This window comes from Mauremys reevesii, linkage group 1, assembly GCF_016161935.1.
Source record: "Mauremys reevesii isolate NIE-2019 linkage group 1, ASM1616193v1, whole genome shotgun sequence".
NCBI lineage: Eukaryota > Metazoa > Chordata > Testudines > Geoemydidae > Mauremys > Mauremys reevesii.
This window is the reverse complement of record NC_052623.1, coordinates 5,020,326-5,034,211: the sequence shown is the minus strand read 5'-3', so window position 1 is coordinate 5,034,211 and position 13,886 is coordinate 5,020,326. Positions and strand designations below refer to the sequence as shown.

At 45.2% G+C, this 13,886-nt stretch overlaps 1 protein-coding gene across 1 annotated transcript; it reads right to left on the bottom strand.

The window, feature by feature from the left end:
* Window positions 1-11,578: 11,578 nt before the first annotated feature.
* LOC120396064 (olfactory receptor 52B2-like) lies at window positions 11,579-12,526 on the bottom strand. The gene has a single exon (XM_039520957.1). The coding sequence runs from the start codon at window positions 12,524-12,526 to the stop codon at window positions 11,579-11,581; it is 948 nt and encodes a 315-aa protein (XP_039376891.1).
* Window positions 12,527-13,886: the final 1,360 nt, after the last annotated feature.

Here is a 13,886-nt window from a genome sequence, read left to right as displayed (position 1 = left end):
GATGAAGCAGAGTAGCAAGCAGTGTCCTTGACCACAGACTTTCTTAAACCCCTGCTCATCAGCTGCCTAAGCCTGTAGGAGTCTAAGGTTCGCCAGTAGATTGCACACAGTAACCTGAGCGCTGACGCTGCTCCATAGCTAACCAGCTGCTCAGAGCCTTAGCTTATGCCTCAGTTCTGGTGGGATTCTCCAACAAGGTTTCTCCCCTCCCCCCGCCTCCATCTTCCCAGCAGGCCTGTTTTGTTAGGGGTTCTCAGACCACGCCTCCTGGATGGGGTCTTGCAGGTCAGGAATGTGTGTGTGCGCACATGGGACTCTGTGGAATGGTCTAGATAATACATAGTCTGGACATGCGTGCAGAGGACTGGACTTGATGACCTCTCGAGGTCCCTTCCAGTTCTCAAGTATCAGAGGGGTAGCCGTGTTAGTCTGGATCTGTAAAAGCAGCAAAGAGTCCTGTGGCACCTTATAGACTAACAGATGTTTTGGAGCATGAGCTTTCATGGGTGAATACCCACTGCGTCAGATGCAAGTACTGCAAAGAGTCCTGTGGCACCTTATAGACTAACAGACGTTTTGGAGCATGAGCTTTCGTGGGTGAATACCCACTGCGTCGGATGCAAGTACTTGCATCCGACGCAGTGGGTTTTCACCCACGAAAGCGCATGCTCCAAAACGTCTGTTAGTCTATAAGGTGCCACAGGATTCTTTGCTGCCTTCCTGTTCTATGATTCTGTGTGTTTGCATGTGCAGCCGAGTGTGTGAAGTGCACCCCCACAATAGCCCATTGATTTAGCAATCCTGCCAGGTTTCCAGGGCCTTTAATAACTTCTATTGTGTGGAGGGAAACACATTGTTTGAAACAAAGCCCTCAGCCCAATATGTGTTGTATTTGGAAAGACACAACATGATGCACTCAAATCACATGAACTTCTTTCCAGTCCACAGGTAACTATGGAGGATGATAAACAGCACCTACGAGGGAGCAATATTTTAAAATCGGCAGCCCCAGATATCTCACACCAAAAGAGTCCTAAAAAAGTTGTCTGAGGAGATCCTTGCCCCACTGATGATAATTTTTAATAAATACTGGAATACAAGGGATATCCTAGAAGACTGATAGAGTGCTAATGTAATTCAAAAAGGGATGACTTGGGTATTAAATTCCACTTAGTTTGACATCAGTCTTGGGCATAAGAATGGAAAAGCGGATAGGGGATTTATTTAATAAATAATTAAAGGGTAGGAGTACAATTCATGCCAATGAACAAGATTTGATAGAAAATATGACACATCAGACAGACATGATTTCGTTTATTAGGTGATAACTAATTTGGTTGCTAAAGGTAACTGCAGAGATGGAATAGACATAGACTTTTGCAAGTTGTTTGACCACATAAGATTCAGATTAACAAATGAGTGCTAGACAGTGTCACTAGACCACTCATTAGATAGAGTGAGAACTGGCTCAGTGATGGATTTCAGAAAGGGGATTTCCATGGGGAATCTTCATCCATCAGGGGGTTTTTCTAATGGTTCACACAGGTCCTTAAGCACCTAACTCCCACTGATTTGAGCCTCTAGGGGAAAGGCTCATGGGGTGGAGAGAGGAGTCTATTTCCATGTTCAATTGTCAGTTGAGAGCCCTCTCCAAGAGTGAGGTTCCTAGGACAGGTCAGTGCTTTCTCATGAGACACAGGGACATACATAAGAACAGCCAGACTGGATCAGACCAAAGGTCCATCTAGCCCAGTATCCTGCCTTCTGACAATGGTCAATGCCAGGTGTCCCAGAGGGAATGAACAGAACAGGTAATCATCAAGAGATCCATCCCCTGTCACTCATTCCCAGCTTCTGGCAAACAGGCTAGAGACACCACCCCTGCCCATCCTGGCTAATAGCCATTGATGGACATATCTTCCATTAATTTATCTAGGTCTTTTTTTAACCCTGTTATAGTCTTGGCCTTCACAACATCCCCTGGCAAGGAGTTCCACGGGTTGACTGTGCATTTTGTGAAGAAATACTTCCTTTGGTTTGTTTGAAATCTGGGGCCTATTAATTTCATTTGGTGACCCCTAGTTCTTTTGTGATGAGGAACTAATAACTCTTCCTTATTCACTTTCTCCACACCAGTCATGATTTTAGAGACCTCTATCATATCCCCCCTTAGTCACCTCTTTTCCAAGCTGAAAAGTCCCAGTCTTTTTAATTTCTACTCATATGGCAGTTGTTCCATACCTCTAATTGGTTGGGGTTTGGTGGTGGTGGTTTTGTTGTTGTTGTTGTTGTTGTTTAGCCATTTTCTGAACCATTTCCAATTCCAACATATCTTTTTTGTGATGGGGCAACGACATCTGTATGTAGTGTTCAAGATGTGGGTGTACCATGGATTTATATAGAGGCAATGTGATATTTTCTGTCTTATTATCTATCCCTTTCTTAATGATTCCAAAGTATTTTGTTAATTTTTCTGACTGCTACTGCACACTAATTGGATGTTTTCAGAGAACCATCTACAATGATTACAACATCTCATTTTTGAGTGGTGACAGCTAACTTAGACTCTATCATTTTATAACTATAGTTGAGATTATGTTTTTCAATATGCATTACTTTGCATTTATCAGCATTACATTTCATCTGCCATTTTGTTTACCAGTCACACAGTTTTGATAGATCCTTTTGTAGCTCTTCGCAATCTGCATGGGATTTAACTATTTTGAGTAGATTTGTGTCATCTGCAAATTTTACTACCTCACAGTTTACCCTTTTATCCAGATCATTTATGAATATATTGAATAGGACTGGATCCAGGACAGACCCTAGGGGACACCACTATTTACCTCTCTCCATTCTGAAAACTGACCATTTATTCCTACCCTTTGTTTCCTATCTTTTAACCAGTTACCAATGCATGAGAGGACTTTCCCTCTTATCCCATGACAGCTTACTTTGCTTAAGAGCCTTTGGTGAGGTACCTTGTCAATGGCTTTTGGAAAATCTAAGTACACTATATAACCTGGATTCCCTTGGTCCACATCTTTGTTGATCACCTCAAAGAATTCTAGTAGATTGGTTAGGCATGATTTCCGTTTACAAAAACCATTTTAACTTTTCGCCAACAATTAGGCTAATTTATGTGCCTGGCAATTTTGTTCTTTACTATAGTTTCAACCAGATTGCCCAGTACTGAAATCAATCTTACCAGCCTATAATTGCCAGGATCACCTCTAGAGCCCTTTTTAAAAATTGGTGTCACATTAGCTATCCTCCAGGCCTTCCATACAGAAGCTGATTTTAGTAATAGGCTACGGACTACAGTTAGTAGTGCTGCAATTTCACATTTGAGTTCCTTCAGAACTCTTGGGTGAATCCCATCTGGTCCTGGTCTGGTTCTAAGGTCTATTGTGTTTCTTAATGGACCATTCTTTTTCCTTGAATGGTCCATCTAGAATGTGCTGGCTAGACTGCTTGTAAACTACCTTGTGGATGTTACGCAGGAGCAAACACATTTGAAATACCGATACGTAGACAATATACATAACTTTAGGTACAAAAATGATACACGTACACAAATAGAGTAATCATATTTAGCAAATCAAAGCTTTTCCATTGAAACCATACATTACATACTTTATATAAAACACATCATAATCATATCACTGTGGTAAATACATTAACTCCTCACTTAACATTTTCCTGGATAACATTGTCTCCTTGTTACATTGCTGATCTATTAGAGAACATGCTCATTTAAAGTTGCGCAATGCTCCCTTATAATGTTGTTTGTCTGCCTGCCTTGTCCACAGCTTGCAGGATTCTCTGGAAGAGCAGCCCCTCCTCTTGGGAATGAGAACCACGGGGGGAGGGAGGCAGCTCCCCCCATCAGCTCCCCAAACTTCTCTGTAAGGCATGCTACTCAGCAGCTGCCCAGCAGCAATTCAGGTGGCCCTCCCCCCACTGCCATGCTGTTCCGACCCTCTGCCTTCAAGCTGCTCCCAGGAGCCTCCTGCTTGCTGGGGAGAGGATGGAAAGGGGTGCTGATATCAGGATGTCCCCCTGCCCCCCGGCTCTGTACCCCCTCTCCACAAAGCAGAGGAGAGAGACAAGTTTGCAGATGGCACTAAACTGTAAGGAGTGGTAGATACGCTGGAGGGTAGGGATAGGATACAGAGGGACCTAGACAAATTAGAGGATTGGGCCAAAAGAAACCTGATGAGGTTCAACAAGGAGAAGTGCAGAGTCCTGCACTTAGGACGGAAGAATCCCATGCACTGCTACAGACTAGGGACCAAATGGCTGGGCAGCAGTTCTGCAGAAAAGGACCAGGGGTTATAGTGGACAAGAAGCTGGATATGAGTCAACAGTGTGTCCTTGTTGCCAAGAGAGCTAATGGCATTTTGGGCTGTATAAGTAGGGGCATTGCCAGCAGATTGAGGGACGTGATCATTCCCCTCTATTTGATATTGGTAAGGCCACATCTGGAGTACTGGGTCCAGGTTTGGGCCCCACACTAGAAGAAGGATGTGGAAAAATTGGAAAGAGTCCAGCGGAGGGCAACAAAAATGATTAGGGGGCTGGAGCACATGACTTATGAGGAGAGGCTGAGGGAACTGGGATTGTTTAGTCTGCAGAAGAGAAGAATGAGGGGGGATTTGATAGCTGCTTTCAACTACCTGAAAGGAGGTTCCAAAGAGGATGGATCTAGACTGTTCTCAGTGGTAGCAGATGACAGAACAAGGAGTAATGGTCTCAAGTTGCAGAGGGGGAGGTTTAGGTTAGATATTAGGAAAAACTTTTTCACTAGTAGGGTGGTGAAGAACTGGAATGGGTTCCCTAGGGAGGTGGTGGAATCTCCTTCCTTAGAGGTTTTTAAGGTCAGGCTTGACAAAGCCCTGGCTGGGATGATTTAGTTGGGAATTGGTCCTGCTTTGAGCAGGGGGTTGGACTAGAGCCTCCTGAGGTCCCTTCCAACCCTGAGATTGTACGATTCTATGACAGAGCTCAGGGACAGAATGGTGGGAGCTTACTGGAAGCAGCTGCTTCCTCTCTGAACTTGCTGACCTGATTAAAAGAGCAGCATACTTTAAGTGGGGTCAGCATACTTAAAGGAGCAATGCAGTCATGCACACACACCCCAGCACTTTGGAAAGTCAGCATCTGTTCAGCCCTGCATGTGCTGTCAGGAGGAGGGAGTGGTGTGCTCCAGCTGGGTACCGTGGGTTCATCATCATGTTCAGTTTTTGCAAGGAAGTGTTTGAAGCCACTGCCCTACAACTATTGTGTTTCCTCCCTCCTGCCTCAGTCCATGCTGCCTTGTAGGGTGTGAGGCTACATTAACAGCAACGTGTTAACCCTTAAGGGCTCCGCCAAGTGCTGGTTCATGATTTAGCAGCAAGACATTCCCTGGGAAATATCCTACCCTCTAACTCCACTACCTCAACCAAGCTTCACAATCACTCATTGCTGTGTACAATATTAAACCGTTTGTTTAAAATTGTTTAAAACTTATACTGTATATGTATATAATGTCTTTTGTTTGGTGATTTTTCCCCCTCACCATTTACATTAATTCTTATGGGGAAATTGGATTCACTTAACATCATTTCGCATAAGGTTGCATTTTTCAGGAATATAACTACAACGTTAAGTGAGGGTGCTGGGGTGTTGCTTTGAGGTGCAGAATATCACACCTCCCTCCTAAGTTTAATGCAGGAGAGTTAGTCACTGACTAATGCGAAGGCAGCCTGCCCAAGACCCTCTTTAAGTTTGGAACATGCAACTCTCAAGAGTTGTAAGCACTGCAGTGTTTTCCACATGTGTTCTTCAAAAGTTTTGTGTGGCTTTTCTGGGTTTCTAGAAAACCTCTCTTTGTATCTTTGCAGCATTGTTAACCATTGTGCTTTTCCAATCGGTGGTAACCCAATACAGATATTCACTAATGTAATGCAGTGATGTGCCTTAGTTTCCCCGTCCACACATCAGGCCAGGTTTATTATGGTTTCCCTGCTGTGACAGGCTTTGAGCCTGTTTACGGTGTTAGCTGAGAAACAGTATCACCATACAGCTCTTGTTTACTACTGCTAGCATGTCCAAAAGCTTTCCCCCAAAATCATGCATGTTACACCTTTTCATAGGATTTACCATCAGTACCAAATTCTTTAGTATAAGATTTATCATTTGCTTCAAACTTTGGATCATGAGATTTAACAATAACACTAAATCTTTTATCACAGGTAGGTGTTTTCAAATATTTTTTATTATACCAGGCCTTCTGCTTGGACAGTTTGGTTTGTTCAATACCCATTGTGTCTTTCAACTCCTCCCTGAGCCTGAACATGTGTTTATTTACTGGGTTTCCTTTCCCCTCAGTGTCCCCTTCAGTAGGGATTGCAGTTGAAGGTCATCTTTTGGGTCTTGGCATTCCAGGGTGTGGTGAAGTAAAGATGTAAGGGGACTTTGCATGTTGGCTACCCTCAGTGGAGCTGCTTCCCAACTCCAGGGTTATGCTCATTCGAAAGATCCACCTCTCCTCTCGTGCTGTCTTGCGATCCCAACTCCTAGCACTGGGACCTTCCCCACCTCTTTCCTAGAGGATTGTGATCTGTGCTCTCTGGGCTAAGAGGTGTATCTTGTCCTGGCAGCTCTTTCACAGCTGCTTTTTGTGTCTTACCCGCCCAAGATATTTCTTCCTCCCCTCTGTCAGGTGTGTCATTAGCATTTTCACAGACAAATAAATAATTGGAGATATACCTATCACCTAGAACCGGAAGGGACCTTAGACGGTCATCTGGTCTAGCCCCTTACCTTCACTAACAAGGCCAAATACTGATTTTTGCCCCAGATACCTAAGTGGCCCTTTTAAGGATTGAGCTCATAACCCTGGGTTTAGCAGGCCAATGCTTAAACCACTGAGCTACCCCTTCACCTTAACAGCCTTTTATTCAGTTGGATCCACATCCTGTTTTAAAGAGACAGAGTTTGTTTTCATGAGCACTTCAGGAACAAAGTCCTGAAAAATCAAGAGCTGGATTCGGGTACCATCCATCAACGCTCTGTCTATTCCCTAAGAGGTCAGTTGTGTGACTGCTCCTCTCTGGGAGGTGAGTTCTACAGTTCCCTCTCAAAGCCTGAGACACAGGCTGAGTGCCTGGGTGCACAGATGCTGAATCAGCCATTCTGTCCTGGGCACCCTCCCCATTGTGATCAGTGAGGAGACATTCCTGTTCTCCCATGATTCCTCCCTCAGTTTCCTCCTGTGCCTCGCTACATGCCTACCTCAATGCTCTCTATCCTCTGCTCTGCGGCGAAGGGCTCCAAGCTAAAATCCTGGAAAGTTTTCCCACCTGCAGGTACTACACCCCCCGCACTTCCTGAGGTGGTTTTGCTTCCAGCTGTAGTGTTAAAGGAACCTTCACATCCCCACTCAGAGGTTTATACGATAACATGACCCTTTTCTGGGCTCCCCTCTGGAAGACATATTCCTTTGCTCCGGAGCGTAGGATTTTTCCCTTGCTAAGTAAGTATTATCTAGACCATCCCTGACAGGTGTTTGTCCAATCTGCTCTTAAAAATTTCCAGTGATAGAAATTACACAACCTCCCTAGGCAATTTATTCCAGTGCCTAACTACCCCAACAGTTAGAAAGTTTTTCCTAATGTCCAACCTAAACTTCCCTTGCTGCAATTTAAGCCCATTGCTTCTTGTGACATCCTCGGAAATTAAGGAGAACACTTATTCTCCTTCCTCCTTGTAACAACCTTTTATCTTCCTCCTTGTAACAAATTTAAGATATTTGTAAACTTTTATCCTGTCCCATTATGAACACTGTGCGTTGTCAGGAAATACTAGTGGATCTCGAGTGCTTGTAGGGCAGAGGTGGGCAAACTGCAGTCCGTGGGCCACATCTGGCCTGCAGGACCATCCTGCCTGGCCCCTGAGCTCCTGGCCAGAGAGGTTTGTCCCCGGCCTCTGCCCTGCTGTTCCCCCTCCCCTGCAGCCATGCTGCTCTGCAGGGAGTGCTGTGGCCTGCCATTCCTGCTGGGTTGCGTGGCTTGCACCCACCCACCTCCCAGGCTTTCCAGTAAGCCAGTCCTGCAGCTCTGAGTGGCATGGTAAGAGGGCGGGAAGCAGGGGTGTTGGATAAGGGGCAGTGGGTCCCGGGGGGGAATCAGGGGGCAGGGAGTGGTTAGATAGGGATGCGGTCCCAGAGCATGGTTTGGGGTGGGGGGTCCCATGGGGGTGGTCAATGGACAAGGAGCATTTGGATGGGGTGAAGATTTGGAGAGGCGGTCAGGGGATGAGGAACAGGGGGTTGGATAAGCAGTGGGAGTGCCGGGGGGCCTGTCAGGGTGTGGGGGGTGGATAGGAATCGGGGCTGTCAGGGGACAGGGAGGGGGAGGTTGGATAGGGGGTGGGGTCCTGGGAGCGAGGGCCCAGGACGGGGCGGTCAGGAGACGAGGAATGGGGGGTTGGGTGGGTTGAAGGCTCTGAGGGGGGGCAGTCAAGAGGCAGGAAGTAGGAGGGGGCATATAAGGGGTAGGAGCCAGGCTGTTTGGGGAGGCACAGCCTTCCCTACCCAGCCCTCCATACTGTTTCGCAAACCCGATGTGGCCCTCAGGCCAAAAAGTTTGCCCACCCATGTTGTAGAGCCTACATCTGGGTCCAGCCTACTTAAAGGGGTCCTGCCAGCCAATGTACTGACGAACGCCATCCAAGGAAGAGCACCAGGGAGCCTTCTAACCTTGAAGGCTGTGGGGTTCCATCCTTGGAACAGACCTGCAGAGGTGCCCCGGCCTGAGGGAACGGTGCCTCAGGTGAAGGTAACATGTGGAGAAAATAGAAATGAGCTGCGGGTGACAAGGAGGGAGAACAAGTTACCTTTCCTCTAGAAAGATGTGGTGGGAGACTGCCAGTTCCAGTTCATGTGGTGGTCCAAGGGCTGGTTCCTGCACAGGTGGCTAAGTTAAGGGTGTTGCCAAAGAAGCATCAAGAAGTCTTTTCTAAGGATGAGGTGACCAATTTTAATGAGTGTCTCAAAAGGGTCCATGGCAGGCCAAAGACAGCCAGTGAAGTTGCTCACAGTACAACTACAGACACAGCACAAAGTAGCAAAAGGGCTTATGGTCACAAGTCTAATGCATCTCTCATCAGACCTGGTAAGTGTGTCCCAGTTCATAACCACAAACATCATAAACTGCAGGAGAAGTGGGAGTCAAATCCCTCATAGTCGTCACTCACAACAATCCCAAACTGCCAGTTTGCGCTATGCAGCCTGAACGGGGCAGTCCTGAGAGACCAGCACATGGGGACAGGATAAAACTTTGACTTTTAGTCTGACCATGTTTCCATGTATAGAAAAACTGGAATAGCCCAGAGCACGCACCTCATCTTGTATTTGTACCAGCTCATTGATTAATTCTTTTTGTACCAACTGGGCCCAGCCTCTTTTTGCGTTATTGGTGCTAATTATAGCCAAGCATTTCCACAGCCACCCTCTGTTATGTTTTGTACAACAAGCCTGATAAGTTTTGAAGCCAGTTTTAGTTACTAGGTGCACAGTGGGATAGTGCTGTACATAGGTGTTATTTACCAAAGTTCCCATATGCTTGGCACAGTACAATTTGACTGGATTTTGCATTTACCTTGGATGGCCATAGTGATATGAAGGCTTTTATTGTTATTACGATTTAAACTTGAAACCTTATTAAATGTAGCAGATTGTAAAAACACTGGACTTTTTGCTCCTGTATTTGTTTTAATGTAGCTGTGCAATCCAGTATTTGTGGCCAGTCTTGTATTTTTAATTGTAATGGGATATGCTAAGACCTGAGCCTTTTCATATGGTTTTCATAAGACTTTTTTTTTTAGGTAGGGGATTTTGAAAACCTTTTCTCAAATGGAATTGCACTTCAACTTTTGAACTGAACCAATTTCTGTATTGTTGGGGGCATTGTATCAGTGTGATTAAACTAGCAAAATTCACAGCCAACCATCCCACATATTTTCCTATATACTTTGTGGTAGGGTGCAGGAAGATTCCTGATGTGGGACAAGGTTGTAGATTTGGACATTCTATTGACGAGGTAGCATTAGGCTCTACACTGCCAGTTTCAGTGCTAAAAGTTTTGTCGCTCACAGGTGTAAAGAATCTCCCCTCTCCCCACTCCCCCAAGTGACAAAAAGCATCATTATAGACAGCACTTTATCACTGGCAGCCACGCTCCCGGCGATAAAGCTACCACCCTTCATTCAGGGTGGTTTAGTTTTGTCACCAGGAGAGCTCTCTCCCAGCAATAAAGAGCAGCTACACAGAACACCTTAAGCCAGGGTGGTCTCTTGCCATATTTCCTGTCTTTCTTACACAGTGGGATAGTTTGCTCTTGTGCCCTTAATAATGTTTCTCTGAAAAACTACCAGCTGTCTTCTATTGTTTTTGTCGTCTATTGTTACATTCCAATAATTTATTGGATAATCTGTGCTCTGCAGAGTTATTTTCCCAACAGATGTCTGGGTAGTTGAAATCCCCTATTACTACCAAGTCCTGTGCTTTGGGTGTTTTTGTTAGTTGTTTGAAAAAACTACTCATCCACCTTTTCTTCGACTGTACCCACCCAGTATTTGAGACTGTTTATTCAGATTGTTGTTTCCAGTGTTTTCACAGTGTCCCAATCTGGGGGAACAGTAGATTTTCCCAGCTGGGCATGGGTTTTCCAAAGACTACTTCATAAGGACTAATTCCTGTCAAGTCATTTGGGAAGCTCTGGACTCTCATCAGAACCCATGGAAGCATCATGTCCCAGTTTGTTCCCAGCTCATTGCACACTTTGGATAATTCAGTTTTAAGAGACTTGTTCATTTTTACCTTTAAATCCACTACATCCCACTTCCCTCCCAGAGCTGAGATAGAAACAGGGAGTCCTGATGGAGTCTCTTTCTCTTCAGGGTTAGTAACAAAATTAGAATATACATTAAATTTTTCAATCTAACCATTGTCCCTTGTGTAACTTTGCATAAGATGTCAGAACATGTTAGTGTAAGAGCTGGGTTTAATTTTTATTTTTCTTTCTTTTCTATAGGAATTAGATACAGAGCTCCTGGCAGCTCATTGCTAAGCTATCTGCCAAAAACTAGAGTGTTCAAGAGCCTAAGTAGCCCCTAGAATCCTGGTGAAAGTTGCCTCCCACAACCAAAATCTGAAATGGCTCCTTTGTACTGGTGGCAAGGGGATGGAGGTGGAAATGATCCTGTGCGTGGGAGGAATGGATAGGTGTGTGAGAGAGGAGCAAATCCTTGGGGGAAGAGGCAAAGCAGGGGCGGAGCCTTGGCAGAAGAGGTGGGGCAAAGTGGGGCTTGGGGGATCCAGCTACCAGCAATTAGAAAAGAGGCAACCCAGTGAATGGTTCATTGATCGACTCCCCAGTTTGTAACATTGACACGGCACAGTGAGGTCAGGACAGGATTTAATGTGTCTTCGTCTGTCCAGAAAGTGATTCAGGAAAGAAGTCCTGGAACTATGTCATCAGCCAGCTCTGCACAGAGCTTGTTTTGAAAGCCAGAGTACCAGGAGGAAAATTTAGGTCCCTTTGTGAGTCAATAGCTGGAGCAGCCTGTCCCGGATTTCTTTGGTCCTCACGCCGTAGATGATGGGATTTACCATGGGGGGCACCACAAGGTACACATTGGCAATGAGAATGTGGAAATGCAGGGCCACGTTGTGGCCAAACCGGTGCGTGAGGAAGGAGAAGAGAGCTGGGATGTAAGAGGCTAAGATGACAAAGATGTGGGAACCACAGGTCACAAAAGTCTTGACTCGGGCATCCTTTGTGGGCAGGCTGAAGATGGCCCTGAGGATCTGGATATAGGACACGGTGATAAAAAACACATCCAGACCAGTCACCAAGAATGCCACAGAGAGGCTGTAGTAACTACTGACACGGATGTCGGCACAGGCCAATTTCACCACAGCTATGTGCTCGCAGTATGAGTGGGGGATGATGTTGGTTCTGCAATATTGCCAACTCCTCGCCAGGAAGGGATGAGGAAGTATAAGTATGCCACCGCGCAATACCACGGCCAGACAAATCGTGGCCACCATGGGGTTTGTCAGGGTGGTAGAATGTCTCAAGGGATCGCAGATGGCTATGTAGCGATCAAAAGCCATGGCCACGAGGATCCCAGACTCTATCACTGAGAAGCAGCGAATGAAGTACAGCTGGGTGAGGCAGGCACTGAAATCGATCTCTCTGGAATTGAACCAAAAGATTGCCAGCATTTTGGGTAGAATTGATGTGGACAGGACCAGGTCGCTGATGGCCAGCATGCAGAGGAAATAGTACATGGGCCCATGGAGGTTTGGCTCCATCTTCACGATGAACAGGATGATGAAGTTCCCCAAGATGGCTATGGCGTACATGGTGCAGAAGGGGATGGAGATCCAGACATGGGCCGCCTCCAGGCCAGGAATGCCCAGCAGGATGAAGGTGGAGGGATTGATGAAGTCAGTTGTGTTGGAATCTGACATTGAGTAGGGGAGAAGTTGTCCAACTCTGAGGAAGAATGCTTTATCCTGCATATACTGTACGTTCCCCTGATGCCCTGTATATGCCCAGAGTCTAGGATGATGGTTGAAGTACGAATGCCTGGATGGAGAGACAATGTTAACATGAGACACTACATACACTACGAAAGGCAGTTCTTATGGTTGAAACAGCTTAGTTGCTCTTCACACATTGAAAAATGACATTTTCATTATTCAGATAAATATATTATTAACAACTTACCCTACTAATGCCAATTCCACATTTTATGGTGCTTCATGCATCAATTATTTATACATATCGCGGGATGGGAGGTGGGGTGGGGACCTTCATAGGAACCAGTAGGAAACACAAGTGTGATACTTGTTATCCATCTTCATTCATTAATGAATTGAAACCCAGGCTAGAGAGTCCATGCTGTAGGGCATTCCCCATTCACCTCGCTGCTCAAAATTTGAGAATGGGGAAAAACAACAACAAAGCTTTGCCAAGACATGTGCCAGAGGAAACATCCCAACTAGAATACACCTCAGGAAAAGAGCTGTGAATCACTGATAGCAGCTCTATGGAAACACCTGCTGCATGGCAAAAACAAAAGCAATGTCTGGATGCCTAATGAATGTTTTGGAGAATAACCTGCTCTGGACATGTGCTCTGTTTTGATCACCCAGTCTCTATGAAGAATATAGCAGATAGAAAGGTGATTTCTGGGACAGGCTGTGAGAATGGGGGAGGTTTCAATACGTGCACTGATTGAAAAGTCTGGGGTTGTTGAGTATAGAGAAGAGACAAAGAAGGTGTGTATGATAGAGGATAACAAACTAGAGAATGGAACTGATTCCATTCAAATGCACAAACAGAGAACAGTTCCTACCAGTAATAACTATAGAGACTTAGTGCATCAAAAATGCTAATTCTCCAAAGCTGAGGCAAATTATCAGCAAAACTGACTGGAAGGAAAAAATAGACAGAATATTGGGAGTGAAGATTGGAAGTTCTTGTGACAAAGTGAATTCAACTATCAGGAGGGAAATAAACCAATAATGAACAAATGGGGGGAAGGAAAAATAGCCAAAAATACAAACTGGAAGTTATGAAAATTGATAAGCGATCGTGTTAAAGATGTTAGGAAAAAATCCATGCTTGGAAGGACTATGAATAAAAAAAGTAGGTTATTGAGTCTATTAAGAACCAAAGAAATCCTAGAAAAATTGCAGGCCAATTCCTAAAGGGATAAAGGAAACTTGTTAATGTTGCAGAAAAGGTAGATATCTTCAAGAGATAGTTTTGTTCTGCATTCGGAAAGGAGCAGTGTGAGCTACTCATATCACATGAGGTGATGAC